The sequence below is a fragment of the Borostomias antarcticus genome, assembly GCF_949987555.1.
Source record: "Borostomias antarcticus genome assembly, chromosome: 19".
Lineage (NCBI taxonomy): Eukaryota > Metazoa > Chordata > Actinopteri > Stomiiformes > Stomiidae > Borostomias > Borostomias antarcticus.
This window is the reverse complement of record NC_140252.1, coordinates 19,405,988-19,420,098: the sequence shown is the minus strand read 5'-3', so window position 1 is coordinate 19,420,098 and position 14,111 is coordinate 19,405,988. Positions and strand designations below refer to the sequence as shown.

The window sequence follows — 14,111 nt, the reverse complement described above, 5'->3', positions numbered from 1 at the left end:
AATGTTATAAATTATTCATGTACAGTATTGAATATTTATTTTTAAGCTTTACAATATGTTAGATGGCAATAATACTACCAAGAGTTAAAAACTCAAGCCTTATATGTGTATATATGTTTCCTCACACACAAATAGTCTTTGTACAGTATTCAGTTAGCCATTAACATCAATATGTTTCCATTTTATTTAAAGTGTGCTTTTTCTAAAAACATAATCTTGTTTTTACAGCTCTGCTAGCTATTTTTGTTGCAACAGAAGATTGTTCAAATGTCCAGAACCGATAGGTGATTGCCTCGTTAGAAAAAGTTAAAGGTACCCAATGTAGTTTGACCACTAGTATGCGCTCTAGAGCAAATTTGAGAAGGTGTTCCCCGAAAATCGCGTACTACGTCATTGCGTCAATACGCGGAGCACATAAGTGACGCTTCACACATCTTTGTTGTTTTCAAAACATTAGCTAAATATCATTTTGCTAAGAAATTAAAAGGTAGGAAAGACATTCAAGTGATTCAACATGTTTATTAGACTACAAGGAACCATATAATTGAGGAATTTCGAAAATAAACAAAGAACGGATTGTTGTGATTCACGTTTCGTTGGGTACCTTTAAGTATTTGAATAGAGTAAGGATGTCTTATCTCAGGACCATGCTATTTAGCTACGGATATAGTTTAAAAAGGCAGACCGCATTGAAACAATATCACAGTTCACCGTTATTATAAGACTAGTTCCAAAAATGGAATGGAGTTAAGACATCAGTTGGTTTGTTGACGTCAATTCTAGTGCAGTATAGTGCAGTGTGTTTGTGAAGACATACATATTTGGCCCTAGCAGCAAACTTGTGCATCAATGCTCTGTCAGGACTTAGTAAAGCGATAGCACCAATACTAATACTAGAACAAGTTGCCCAGAGGTAACGACACAGAGATTGTACACAACCGTGTGATCGCTCCACCTGTTCGATGCTCGTCTACGGTCGCAGAGCAGTTCGTTCACTACACACTTGTCAAGTGCAATACGAAGAGTCAGAAAGTCTGTCGTGTTTTTGCATTTCAGAATGGTTTGCATTTCAGAATGGTCCTAATCTTTTGATGTGTAATACACTTTTGTTACATTGTTTAAATCGATTTACTGTAACTTGAAAGCAAGAAGTCGTTCACCCTTTATTTTAATGTTTAAGACATTTCCACAATAGAAGTACTGACTGCAGTCCAGAGAACTCACAGGCTCTTTTGGTAAAGTTCATTCTGACCTTGTGCGATGATATCAAGGCCCAGTCTGACGTCAAGTCCAATGTGTTTGATCCGTTTTTCAGTTAAGTTTTCTTGTCAAAGGTCAGTGCATCTTAGTGTTCAAACTTAGTGCTATCCATATGGTTTTCACTGAGATGGTGTGTGTGTGCGTGTGTGTGTGTGTGTGTGTGTTTTCTTTACTCCAGTGAGCTTGGTTGTTTATTTACTTCCTGTTTGTGTTCCCTTGCCCTTGCTTGCTCTTCGAGTCGTTTGTTTTTATCTTTTTGTTATTGTCAGGGTTGTTTTCCCTTGTAATTAAGTATATATTATTTTCTCACTAATATATACTTGACAAAAGTAGACTTTGTGAAGTATGATGTGCACTTGGTTTCTCTGGTTGCTTTAACGTGGGTTAGGAGGAGTAGTTTTATCAGAAGTCCATCATTTCTCCATTTTGGATTTTTATGATTTTGTGTAACCGGATGTTTTTTTGTAAATATTGTGAACATTACAAGTCATGCAGTGATGTAACATTTGAACAAATGTTGCACAGATGTTTAAGATATTAAAAACTGGTCACTCATACTTGAATTATCATGAGCATTTAAGTACTTATTTTGTGTGCGAACTTGCTTTTCAATCATTGTAAATATAGGCTACATACCCCATCAGCAATACAGTAGGTGACCTGTTCATTGTTCCAGTGATCTAATGGTACAATTATTAATTGTGAAGAACATGATCCACACATCTTCATAGCAGAGATTACCCCACCTGTCTGACCACAGCAAAAAAACACAGCACAGTTAGCGTTTTATTTATGTTGCGGGGTGCCCTAGAAAGAACCTTGATGGTCTAAAACGGTATAAGCAAACATTTTCCTCTGCGTAGCTTTTGGAACTTGTGAACCTGATTGAGGAACGGTTCCACAACATGGAGGGAGAAGAGGGAGGTATGACTGAAATAGAGTGATTAATAGTTGGTGGTCAATATTCTACTGTTCCATGTCCTTCATGATTGAATGCTGACCTCTAGTGGTGAAGTAAGACATTACAAGGTCCGTCCCCTCTGCAGCACTGCAGGCCTTGCGTGTGACAAGCGCATCAAATCAAACTTTATTTATATAGCGCATTTCATACACAGAGGCAACACAATGCGCTTTACAGAGAACAAGGGAGGTGGGCATACGACCCACCCCTACATATTCCAGAGGGAAGCACACAAAAAAAACAGTTTCACCCAGGGGCCATAAAAGTGAGCTGTAAATCGCATAATGTGGATAATCATACAGAACTATGATGTCCTCCCGTTAAGCTCAGCTGAATCAGATGATCAAACCGCAGCTGGTTCCACTGCAGCTGAAGTAATCTGTCCAGATGATCCCATCCCACCTGCCACACCTGCTTAGAGGTATAGAGATATCAACATCAGATGTTCAACATCACCCACAGGCATAGTGTGAAACGAGGCCTGCATGAAGTATGGTGGTTAAAGATTCGTCGTCTAAGCGTTTTAATTCTGATCGCTATAGTCGGTCACAGCGTGCCAAGGAAGTAAAGTTTTTGTTTGCTGTTCCCTGTTCCCCAAGGGCCGAAGCTGAGGTGTGAGCATGACGACGGGCCCGGGGGCGGGTTGAGGGAGGGATGGGGAGGAGAGAGAGGAGAGGAGAGGAGAGAGAGAGGAGAGGAGAGGAGAGCGGTGCTGATGCAGAGCTAATAGCGCGCAGGACGATGGTGCGGTTTCTCAACTCAAAACACCGTCTGGTCTGAAAGAACTCAAACTAAATCCTCCCCCTCCTTCGATGTCAAGGCGTCATTTAGCATCTGGGTTTTAGACTAGACGAGTCTACCGGTGGACTTACCTTTCTGTTCACCTCGCAACGGGATGGGCGACTGCTGACCTGGATGTCCATGGCGCAGCCAGAAAGGCGAGAGGCGCTTCGATGAAGGACGTTTACCCCGATAGCCTATTCAACAGATAAACACTCGCTGAATCAGTAGACTATAGGCTACAGTCGAGTCTACAAGTTTCTATTTTATTTCTCTTGTCTGGGAAGAACGGACATGGCGGCCGAATGCGGCGTCAAAGTAATGTGCCGATTCCGGCCATTGAATGAATCGGAAATCACAAGAGGAGATAAGTACATCCCCAAATTTAAAGAAGATGACACCGTGGTTATTACGGTAAGTCGTTTGCCTTTTATATTTGCTTTCACATTCAGGTGGACTTTGGTAGGCCTTGTTCATTGCCTATTTACGCACGGGAAACACTGGCGTAAACCAACTCCATCACCAAAACCAGTACGCAGCGGAAATCTCCCAGTGCGCATTTCAGAGCTCTCCTACGCATCGACTGGGACATTTGTTCACGTAACACAGTTTAATTGTATTGAAAACGCGTTATCCGCGGATTATATGGTTCCATAATCCCTCGCTGGTCGGTTGATGCGTAGTTGCACCTGTTCTGCAGCCGTCTACCGCAGTTCTTTACGAGGGAACCCGTCGGCGGCGTGCTGGTGCGGATCAGCCGGTGATGCGGTATTCCGCTCTGCTGAATGTGCAGATTGCAGGTGGAAGACAAGCTGCGCTGCTGCTCGGTCACCTGTGGCGTCGGGAGGAGGAGGAGGAGGAGGGGGGGAGGGAGGGAGGAGGAGGAGGAGGAGGGAGGGAGGAGGGGGGGTATCCTATTTAGATGGGGGGGGGGGGGGGGATTCTATTTAGATTAACTCACAATGTTAACATTTTTACTGTGCACTCTCAAAGTCGAATTAAGAGAAAAATAAACAAACATGAATTAGGCAGAATCCCCCTGTTGTTGTTGTTGTTGTTGTTTTGTTGTTGTTGTTGTTAACCTTTATTTAACCAGATACAGTAAGTCAGTTGAGAACCAATTCTCATTTACAATGACAATCTGGCCTAGAGACAAAACAGAAGGCAAGACTGTACAAATAATGCCAAAACATTTGTAAATAAATAATAAAGCACAAACAACAATAATCAATTTAAAAACATCACAACATAACATCATAACTATACAGCATATAAAACATAACTATTAAGAGACAACAACAGTCACTTGTTTACCTCTCAAGTCATTTGCCAAGTTATAGACGTATATAGATGTATATAGACGTATATAGACATATATAGACGTATATAGATGTATATAGAAGTATATAGATGTACTGTATATAGCTGTATACCTGTATAGAAGCTTAACAAGAACATAGAGATGTACCCTCATCTGACCTACAAGCCTTCCTGTTTGGTTGCTGCTATTTTCCACTGTGACTGTGTTTGATGACTGCATAGTTAAACAACAGGACAGGAGCTTATGGGATAGTATCCATTCAAATCAAATCAAACTTTATTTGTATAGCGCATTACATACACAGAGGCAACACAATGAGCTTTACAGAGAGCAATGGGGGGTGGGTGTAGGGGAATAGGTCCCACCCCTACATATTCCAGAGGGAAGCAAAAAAAACAGTTTCACAGAGACAGTGGAGTTCACCTGTACCAGTGCTCCCAATCACAGAATGACCCTTGTTTGGGCAGACGTTTGGGGATGCTGTTCGCCATCTGGGATATTGAGGAGAAAGGCTACGGAGCAACAGCTCGTCTGTAGCTCCACCGTCCTGACGGTTCACGCCAAGCTCGGCGCAGCTCTCTGCTCTATGCATTATTCATTGCACTGCGATACATTCTGTCATAAACGCTCATCGTTCGTGGCGTAGTGAAAGTACACCGCAAATTACCTCAGGCGCACAGTAGCACTTCTGAGTTCTGCTTTATTTCACACAGGTCTGATTAGGGTGTGAGGAAAGATCGCGGTGGTGTTTGCCGGGGATAAAAAGAGGTCTCTGTTTGAGTAGAGCTGCCAGAGACGTCTCCTGTATCCTACGGGAAAACGCTGCCGAGCCGAGAGGCTTGTTTACTGAGCCGGGGCGTCCCCCCGGGAGACCTGGGATACGGCTCTCACAGGGAAACCAGTAATTGCTGGTCGATGTCCTGCAACAGGGAGTGAACAGTATTGTGGTGCAAAAATGTGTGTGTGTGTGTGTGTGCCTGTCTGTCTGCTGTCTCTGCCGGTCAGTCAGTCAGTCGGTCAGTCAGTCAGTCAGTCAGTCAGTCAGTCAGTCAGTCAGTCAGTCAGTCAGTCAGTCAGTCAGTCAGTCAGTCAGTCAGTCAGTCAGTCAGTCAGTCAGTCAGTCAGTCAGTCAGTCTTCCTGCCCCGCCTCACGCTGTCTCTCTGCTTGTCCCCTGACAGGGCAAGCCGTACGTGTTCGACCGCGTCCTGCCCCCCAACACCGCCCAGGAGCAGGTCTACGACGCCTGCGCCAAACAAATCGTTAAAGGTAGGCCGGCCGAGTCCACCCCCCCCCTGACCTCTAACCCTGGACGCCCCCCCCCTCCCCCCTCTCTCTACCATGACCACCGTTCAGCTCATCCACATCCCCTTGTGTGTCCCCGCCCTCCCCCTCCCCGACCCCCACAGATGTCCTGGGAGGCTACAACGGGACCATCTTCGCCTACGGACAGACGTCCTCCGGGAAGACGCACACGATGGAGGTCAGCCTGAACCGCGGCGCTGCCTCGCCTCACGGTCACCCTTAACCTATATCAGCCGCCCTCTTAACCTCGATGGACGCATGCGTTCCCTGAACCCGCTGTGTTGTGGGTCAGTGCGTGACGATTGTTTAGTTGTGGGTTCTAGGGTGTCTAATGCTACCGAGGGTCTGGGACCGTAGGCCGCTCTGACGGGGAACACAACACTCGCCCCCGGGACTCGGGAGGTCAAACCGTTTTAAGAGCATCAGATACATAAGGCCAGGGTTGCGTTAAGGTCTTACTCTGAAACTGAGGATTATAGTTTAGTGTACAGTAAGCTTGTAGTGATTCAAAGAGAACTGATCCCCTCCCTTGATGCTGGGTCATGTTTGTCCGCGAGCGTAGAGCGACGGTCATGTCTTCGCCGGATAATGTGCTGATGATAACCAGGAAGCAGCCAGAGGGTGTGTGGACAGGGGACCGTTTGCTTCCTGGATGTTTAGTTCTAGATGTTGAGTCCCTGGCGATAAGCAGCATCATCGCTGTGCTGTGGAGCGTTACTGAACTCCTCTGCAACCTAAAAAAAAAAAATCCTCTGTGACCTTTGACCCTTCCAGGGCAAGCTCCACGACCACCAGCTGATGGGAATCATCCCTCGCATCGCCCACGACATCTTCGACCACATCTACTCCATGGACGAGAACCTGGAGTTCCACATCAAGGTACTGGAAGCCCAGTGGATCGTGGTTCTGGTCCGAGCGGCGCCGTGCGTCTGGGTGGGGCAGCAGTCTGTGGTTTCACTATCAGAACGATCAGCTTACTAATGTATTCTCTTTCACTGTGCAGGTCTCGTATTTTGAAATATACCTGGACAAGATCAGAGACTTGCTCGATGGTAAAGATGTGTGCGTGTGTGTGTGCGCATGTAAGATGCGATTATTTGTTATTGCGTGTGTGTGTGTGTGTGTGTGATATGACGACCTAATTTTCTATTTCTAGTGTCGAAGACCAACCTTGCCGTCCACGAGGACAAGAACAGAGTTCCCTACGTCAAGGTGAGAACAACAAAGCTTTTCTGTTTGATTGTTGTTGCTGTTGTTGTTGTTGTTTGACACCATTTAAGCGCGACCCAGTAGAAACGGCATCAGCATACAGCTGCGGTCGCTTGCGAACGCTTTGAGCGGCGTGATTGATGACGCTCTGCGGTCGTCGTCCCCAGGGATGCACGGAGCGCTTCGTGTCCAGTCCAGAAGAGGTCATGGATGTCATCGATGAGGGCAAGGCCAACCGCCACGTCGCCGTCACCAGTACGTGTCCTCGTACGCATGTCGCACAAGAGAAGAAGAAGAAGCCGGGAGCTTTTGACCTGTCTCGGTCCGCGGCCGCCGTGATAACGTACGTTGTGTGTGTGTGTGTGTGTGTGTGTGTGTGTGTGTGTGTGTGTGTGTGTTGATCTGCAGACATGAACGAGCACAGCTCCAGGAGCCACTGCATCTTCCTCATCAACATCAAGCAGGAGAACGTGGAGACGGAGAAGAAGCTGTCTGGGAAGCTCTACCTGGTCGACCTGGCGGGCAGCGAGAAGGTAGGGCCACGCCCCCCTCAGCGAGAAGGTAGGGCCACGCCCCCTCAGCGAGAAGGTAGGGCCACGCCCCCTCAGCGAGAAGGTAGGGCCACGCCCCCTCAGTGAAAAGGTAGGGCCATGCCCCCTCAGCGAGAAGGTAGGGCCACGCCCCCTCAGCGAGAAGGTCATATCTTTAAAAAAAAACAAAATGTCCAAAGTGACTACGGCATCTGATTTAAAAGACTCCAGAAACCTATTCCATTCTCTAGGAGTACCAGAACTAAAAGCACTTCAGTTTTGACTCAGAATAGTTCGGGTGCAGGTTTGGACCCGGGTGTGCTTTCCCTCGTCCCCCCGCTGACAGAGACCCGTCTCTCTCTCGTCCTCTCTGTGTCCCTCTTCCTGAAGGTCTCTCTCTCGTCTTTGTGTCCCTCTTCCTGAAGGTCTCTCTCTCGTCTTCTCTGTGTCCCTCTTCCTGAAGGTCTCTCTCTCGTCTTCTCTGTGTCCCTCTTCCTGAAGGTCTCTCTTGTCTTCTCTGTGTCCCTCTTCCTGAAGGTCTCTCTCTCGTCTTCTCTGTGTCCCTCTTCCTGAAGGTCTCTCTCTCGTCTTCTCTGTGTCCCTCTTCCTGAAGGTCTCTCTCTCGTCTTCTCTGTGTCCCTCTTCCTGAAGGTCTCTCTCTCGTCTTCTCTGTGTCCCTCTTCCTGAAGGTCTCTCTCTCGTCTTCTCTGTGTCCCTCTTCCTGAAGGTCTCTCTCTCGTCTTCTCTGTGTCCCTCTTCCTGAAGGTCTCTCTCTCGTCTTCTCTGTGTCCCTCTTCCTGAAGGTCTCTCTCTCGTCTTCTCTGTGTCCCTCTTCTTGAAGGTCTCTCTCTCGTCTTCTCTGTGTCCTTCTTCCTGAAGGTCTCTCTCTCGTCTTCTCTGTGTCCCTCTTCCTGAAGGTCTCTCTCTCGTCTTCTCTGTGTTCCTCTTCTTGAAGGTCAGCAAAACCGGCGCAGAAGGAGCAGTGCTGGACGAGGCGAAGAACATCAACAAGTCCCTCTCCGCTCTGGGGAACGTCATCTCTGCTCTGGCTGAAGGAACGGTGAGTTCACACACCACCTAGCGATCTCCACGTCTCCTATGTAGCTACCAGCTATCTCCACGTTAAGCTACATTGATATCACCAAACGTTGTCTGGTTTTATTCCATTTACGTTAAGTAGCTGAGCGCTCAGTCAACGATCAGTGATCAGAATTCACTTAACGGGTTGCTCGGTTACGCTCAGACTGATCTGCTCAGAGCACAAGTGAGCAGTTTTGAACTATGATCTGTTTGAGACAAACACCAAGTCATAATCATCATCATCACCTGAGCAAAAAAAAACAAGGGGCGTGTTTTGGCTTGGGAATCGTTGGGACGCTGCTTGCTAATCACACATGATTGACAACAGGTGAAAAGTTCTCGTCTCCTAGTAACTCAGCGCTCGGTTAGAGCAGACCGTTAAGTGGTTTTAAAAACCTGCTCAGCGCTCAAAGTGAGCATTCTAAGAGTGAGCGCTCAGCTACTTAACGCACCCATTGTTCCATCTTCACCTTCTCTGTTGAAGAAACATCGCAATACACTGTCTTAGCCTGGGCTGTACTGTAAATAAGAGTACTGTCTACGTCTAGATGCCTGCACACTGCCCCAACCAACACCAACCAGCACCGACCAACACCAATGTTGGACTTGTGTACCATGTTGGTTGACTGTTGGCGTCGGTTGGATGGATTCTGCAGCTGGATTTTAAACTTCCAACATTCTAACAGCAACTGCCAAATTTAGAATGTTGTGTGGTGGTTGGCGTTGGGGCCGTGTGCAGACAGCCGATGAGGCTTGAGCTTACTCCCCCCCCCCCCCTTGTAGAAAAGCCACGTGCCGTACCGGGACAGCAAGATGACCCGCATCCTGCAGGACTCCCTGGGGGGCAACTGCCGGACCACCATCATCATCTGCTGCTCCCCCTCCGTCTACAACGAGGCCGAGACCAAGTCTACCCTCATGTTCGGACAGAGGTGAACTCATCTGTGTGTTTACATCTGCTTCTCTCTCTCTCTCTTCCTCTCTCTCTCTCTCTCTCTCTCTCTCTCTCTTCCTCCCTCTCTCTTTCTCTCTCTCTCTCTCTCTCTTCCTCCCTCTCTCTCTCTCTCTCTCTTCCTCCCTCTCTCTCTCCCTCTCCTCTCTCTCTCTCTCTCTCCCTCCCTCCCCCCCTTTCTCTCTCTCTCCCTTCCTCTCCTTCTCTCTTTCTCTCCCCCCCCTCTCTCGCTCTCTCTCCCTCCCTCCCTCCCTCCCCCCTCTTTCTCTCTCTCTCCCTTCCTCTGCTTCTCTCTTTCTCTCCCCCCTCCCCCCCCCTCTCTCTCTCTCTCTCTCTATCCTTCTCTCTCTCTCTCTCTTTCCACGCCAAACTGTTCTGTGTTCATATTTTATTTTCTAGAGACACTTTGAACTGACAGAGATAAATATTCAGTCAGTATGCCTCTGGTATTGATTATGCTGCCATGACAACCCCAGCTGGTGAGCTGATTGGCTGAGAGAGCAGCGGGGGGGGTGTCTGGTGAAGGTGAGCAGGGACTCATTAGTCCTGGGAACAACCTCCTCCCCTCCTCTCTCCCTCTCCTCTCTTCTCCTCCTCCTCCTCTCTCCTCCCTCTCCTTTCCTCTGTTCTCTCCTCCTCTCAACTCCTTCTTTCCTCCTCTCTCCTCTCATCTCTCCTCTCTTCTCCTCCTCTCTCCTCCTCTCTTCTCCTCCTCTCTCTCCTCCTCTCTCTCCTCTCCTCTCAGCTTCACTGCAGCTTTGTTGCTGCTGTGGGTCACATGGTTGACGGTGCAGTAGAGTGCACTACACACACACACACACACACACACACACACACACACACACACACACACACACAGTCCTGCTCCTCTGTCTTCTCCAGCACATGCTCTCTAGAGCTGCAGTGTTCTGTATGTCCCCTGTGTCCTCTGGCTCTCACACACACACACACACACACACACGCACACACGCACACACACGCACACACACACACGCACACACACACACACACACACTGCTCAGGCTGGAGCTGGTGCGCAGGCGCAGGATAGACTCATACGTACATACAAGAAATGGCAGAGAGAGCGTCCAGGGTCAAGGGTCACAGAGGGACGACACGTTGTGAGACAACACTTCAACCGGTCTCCCTGATCAGGACACAGAGAGAGCTGGTGATGTAGTCTCTCTCTACAGGGAGAGAATCTCAGAAGACGCTGATGCTCTTCTTTTAGTCGTCTAGCGCAGGAGTTCCCAAACCTTTCAGCCCCGCAACCCCCAGAATAACGGTGCCAGAGACTCGCGAGTCTAATACTTACATTTAAAAGGCACCGCTACTCCGTCCGGCTCCGCTAGATGATCTGCCATTTTCTCATGAAATAAATCGCTGAAGCAGAAGGTGAACAGTTGACAACGTCATTTGAGGCATTACTTCTGGAACAGTATGCTATCGACCTTACTACTTTTTTGCACTACATTTCAGCTAAATCTATTACCTACTATACAGTATGCCAGATGCAGTATGCACATTCGGACATAGCCTACTACATTTTCACCTTCTCTATAGTAGGCAGTATGCACGTTCGGACACGGCCTGTGTCTTCCTGATGATGATGATGATGATGATGATGATGATGTGGTCCGTTAGAAAATGACCTTATGGCGGCTCTCGTCTACACGGTGGCGAGCGTTGAGGGGTGTCTCTTTCTCTCCGAGGGCGTCGATTGTCTTCTGTACCCAGTTGAATTAGCGGTGTGTGTGTGTGTGTGTGTGTGTGTGTGTAGAGAAGACGCCTCTTACCAGGCGCCATCGAGGGGCGTGGCATACTCAGGCGTGTTCTGTCCCCCCCCCCCCTCTCCTCCCTCCACAGAGCCAAGACCATCAAGAACACGGTGTCGGTCAACCTGGAGCTGACGGCCGAGGAGTGGAAGAAGAAGTTCGAGAAGGAGAAAGAGCGTAACCGGGGTCTGAAGAGCGTGGTCCAGCACCTGGAGACGGAGCTCAACCGCTGGAGGAACGGTGAGGGGGCGGGGCCAGGCCGACGCAGGGGGCGGGGCCGGATCAACAGCTTTCGTAAAGTCAAAGTCAACTTTATTTATATAGCACTGTTCATACAAACAAATGTAGCACACAGTGCTTTACAGAATAATTCAAAACAGTTAAAATAGTTGATAAAAATAAGAGAATAAAACATGACAGATCATATATATGGTAAAAGAGAATAGAAAGTAAGAGAATAGAAAGTAAGAGAATAGAAAGTAAGTAAAAAAAAATCTAGCCTACTTGATGAAAGCGAGATTAAAAAGGTATGTCTTAAGATCTCGCTTAAAAGTTCCCAGAGTTTGGGCCATCCTTAGGTGTTCTGAGAGGGTATTCCAGAGGTTGGGGGAGTAAAAACTGAAGGCTGCCTCCCCATGTCTCCTGGTCCTTATCCAGGAACCGTTAAAAGTTCAGTACCAGAGGATCTCAGGGACCTACATGGTGTATAACATAAAAAAGCATGCCTGTTACTGTATGTATTCAGGTGCATACTTTGTAAACTAATAAAATAATCTTAAAATCTATTCTGAAACTGACCGGTAACCAATGTAGTGCTTGTGAGCCTGGCGTGATGTGTGCCCTGCTTCTGGTCCTAGTAATCAGCAGACCAACACATTTTCCCCTCATCGGTTGATTGAACACTGGCGTAAATCGCGTGTGGCAGTCTGCTCCCTCTCAGTTAAAAGCTTACTGTACGTGCTGCTCCACACGCGCATGGCACGCACACACACTCCGCACACACACACACTCCACACATACTCCGCACACACACTCCGCACACACACACACTCCACACACACACCGCACACACACTCCGCACACACACTCCGCACACACACACAACCACGCACACACACACCGCACACACACAACCGCGCACGCACTCTGCTGACGCGGCACTTTGCAACATGAGGCAGCCATTGGCCCTGTATCAAATCAAGCCATTTACCCTTTGTTGAGCTTGCTCTCTCTCTCTCTCTCTCTCTTTCTCTCCCTCTCTCTCTCTCTCTCTCTCTGTCTGTATAATCCCCTAGTCATTCTACTTTACTCGTAATATTCCAGTTTCCCTTTACTTCCTTATTGCGTTGAAATAGATCAGCAGACGTTGTTCACAGCAAGACCCATGTTACTGTAGACCGTCCACATACAGACCGACCATAGAATAACCGCTGTAGACCACTAGCACTAGATTATGCTCTTAGTCACCTGGTTAGAAAGGAAATGCAACAGACTATTATGTAACATGTGGAGCGCAGCCATGTGATATCAGAGTCTGGAGAGAGACTATATCTGAGTCTGGAGAGAGACTATATCTGAGTGTAGAGAGAGACTATCTCTGAGTGTGGAGAGAGACTATATCTGAGTATAGAGAGAGAGACTATATCTGAGTATAGAGAGAGAGACTATATCTGAGTATAGAGAGAGAGACTATATCTGAGTCTGGAGAGAGAGACTATATCTGAGTGTGGAGAGAGACTATCTGAGTCTGGAGAGAGACTATCTGAGTCTGGAGAGAGAGACTATATCTGAGTCTGGAGAGAGACTATATCTGAGTGTAGAGAGAGACTATATCTGAGTGTGGAGAGAGACTATATCTGAGTCTGGAGAGACTATCTGAGTGTGGAGAGAGACTATATCTGAGTGTAGAGAGAGACTATATCTGAGTGTGGAGAGAGACTATATCTGAGTCTGGAGAGACTATATCTGAGTCTGGAGAGACTATATCTGAGTCTGGAGAGAGACTATATCTGAGTGTGGAGAGAGACTATATCTGAGTCTGGAGAGAGAGACTATATCTGAGTCTGGAGAGAGAGACTATATCTGAGTCTGGAGAGAGAGACTATATCTGAGTCTGGAGAGAGACTATATCTGAGTCTGGAGAGAGACTATATCTGAGTGGAGAGAGACTATATCTGAGTGTGGAGAGAGACTATATCTGAGTGTGGAGAGAGACTATATCTGAGTCTGGAGAGAGAGACTATATCTGAGTGTAGAGAGAGACTATATCTGAGTGTGGAGAGAGACTAGGTGTTAGTAAACTGTTTCCTCCTGGCTGTCCCCCCCCCCCCCCCCCCCCCCCCAGGCGAGCACGTCCCCGAGGAGGAGCAGCTGAGCGCCAGGGATCAGAGGAATCTGGAGCCCTGTGACAACACGCCCGTCATCGACAACCTGCTCCCGGCCAGCGGCGGCGTGGGCGTGGCCTCCACCCAGGAGACGAGCAAGTACCAGGAGGACATCAGCAACCTGTACAAGCAGCTGGACGACAAGGTGGGCCGGCCCAGTCCACCCCCAGACTCCTCCCTCTCTCCCAGACTCCTCCCCCTCCCTCTCTCTCTCCCTCTCTCTCCCTATCCAAGCAGCTGGACGACAAGGTGGGCCGGCCCAGTCCCCCCCAGACTCCTCCCCCTCCCTCTCTCTCCCTATCCAGTTACAAGGTGGGCCGGCCCAGTCCACCCCCAGACTCCTCCCCCTCCCCCAGACCCCTCCCCCTCCCTCTCTCTCCCTCTCTCTCCCTATCCAAGCAGCTGGACGACAAGGTGGGCCGGCCCAGTCCGCCCCCAGACTCCTCCCCCTCCCCCAGACTCCTCCCCCTCCCTCTCTCTCCCTATCCAAGCAGCTGGACGACAAGGTGGGCCGGCCCAGTCCGCCCCCAGACCCCTCCCCCTCCCTCTCTCTCCC

General features: G+C 48.6%; 1 protein-coding gene across 1 annotated transcript in view; it reads left to right on the top strand.

Moving 5' to 3' along the window:
• Positions 1-3,295: 3,295 nt before the first annotated feature.
• LOC311322057 (kinesin heavy chain-like) overlaps positions 3,296-14,111 on the top strand; it is a gene marked incomplete at both ends in the record, with an annotated part of 17,075 nt that continues 6,259 nt past the window's right edge. The window contains 13 exons of the mRNA XM_084454068.1: positions 3,296-3,415; positions 5,502-5,589; positions 5,730-5,803; positions 6,400-6,504; positions 6,629-6,677; positions 6,782-6,837; positions 7,002-7,089; positions 7,243-7,367; positions 8,320-8,424; positions 9,228-9,376; positions 11,263-11,411; positions 13,516-13,700; positions 13,861-13,867. Coding sequence (XP_084310194.1) covers positions 3,296-3,415; positions 5,502-5,589; positions 5,730-5,803; positions 6,400-6,504; positions 6,629-6,677; positions 6,782-6,837; positions 7,002-7,089; positions 7,243-7,367; positions 8,320-8,424; positions 9,228-9,376; positions 11,263-11,411; positions 13,516-13,700; positions 13,861-13,867 — 1,300 coding nt within the window. The remainder of the gene's footprint in view (positions 3,416-5,501; positions 5,590-5,729; positions 5,804-6,399; positions 6,505-6,628; positions 6,678-6,781; positions 6,838-7,001; positions 7,090-7,242; positions 7,368-8,319; positions 8,425-9,227; positions 9,377-11,262; positions 11,412-13,515; positions 13,701-13,860; positions 13,868-14,111) is intronic.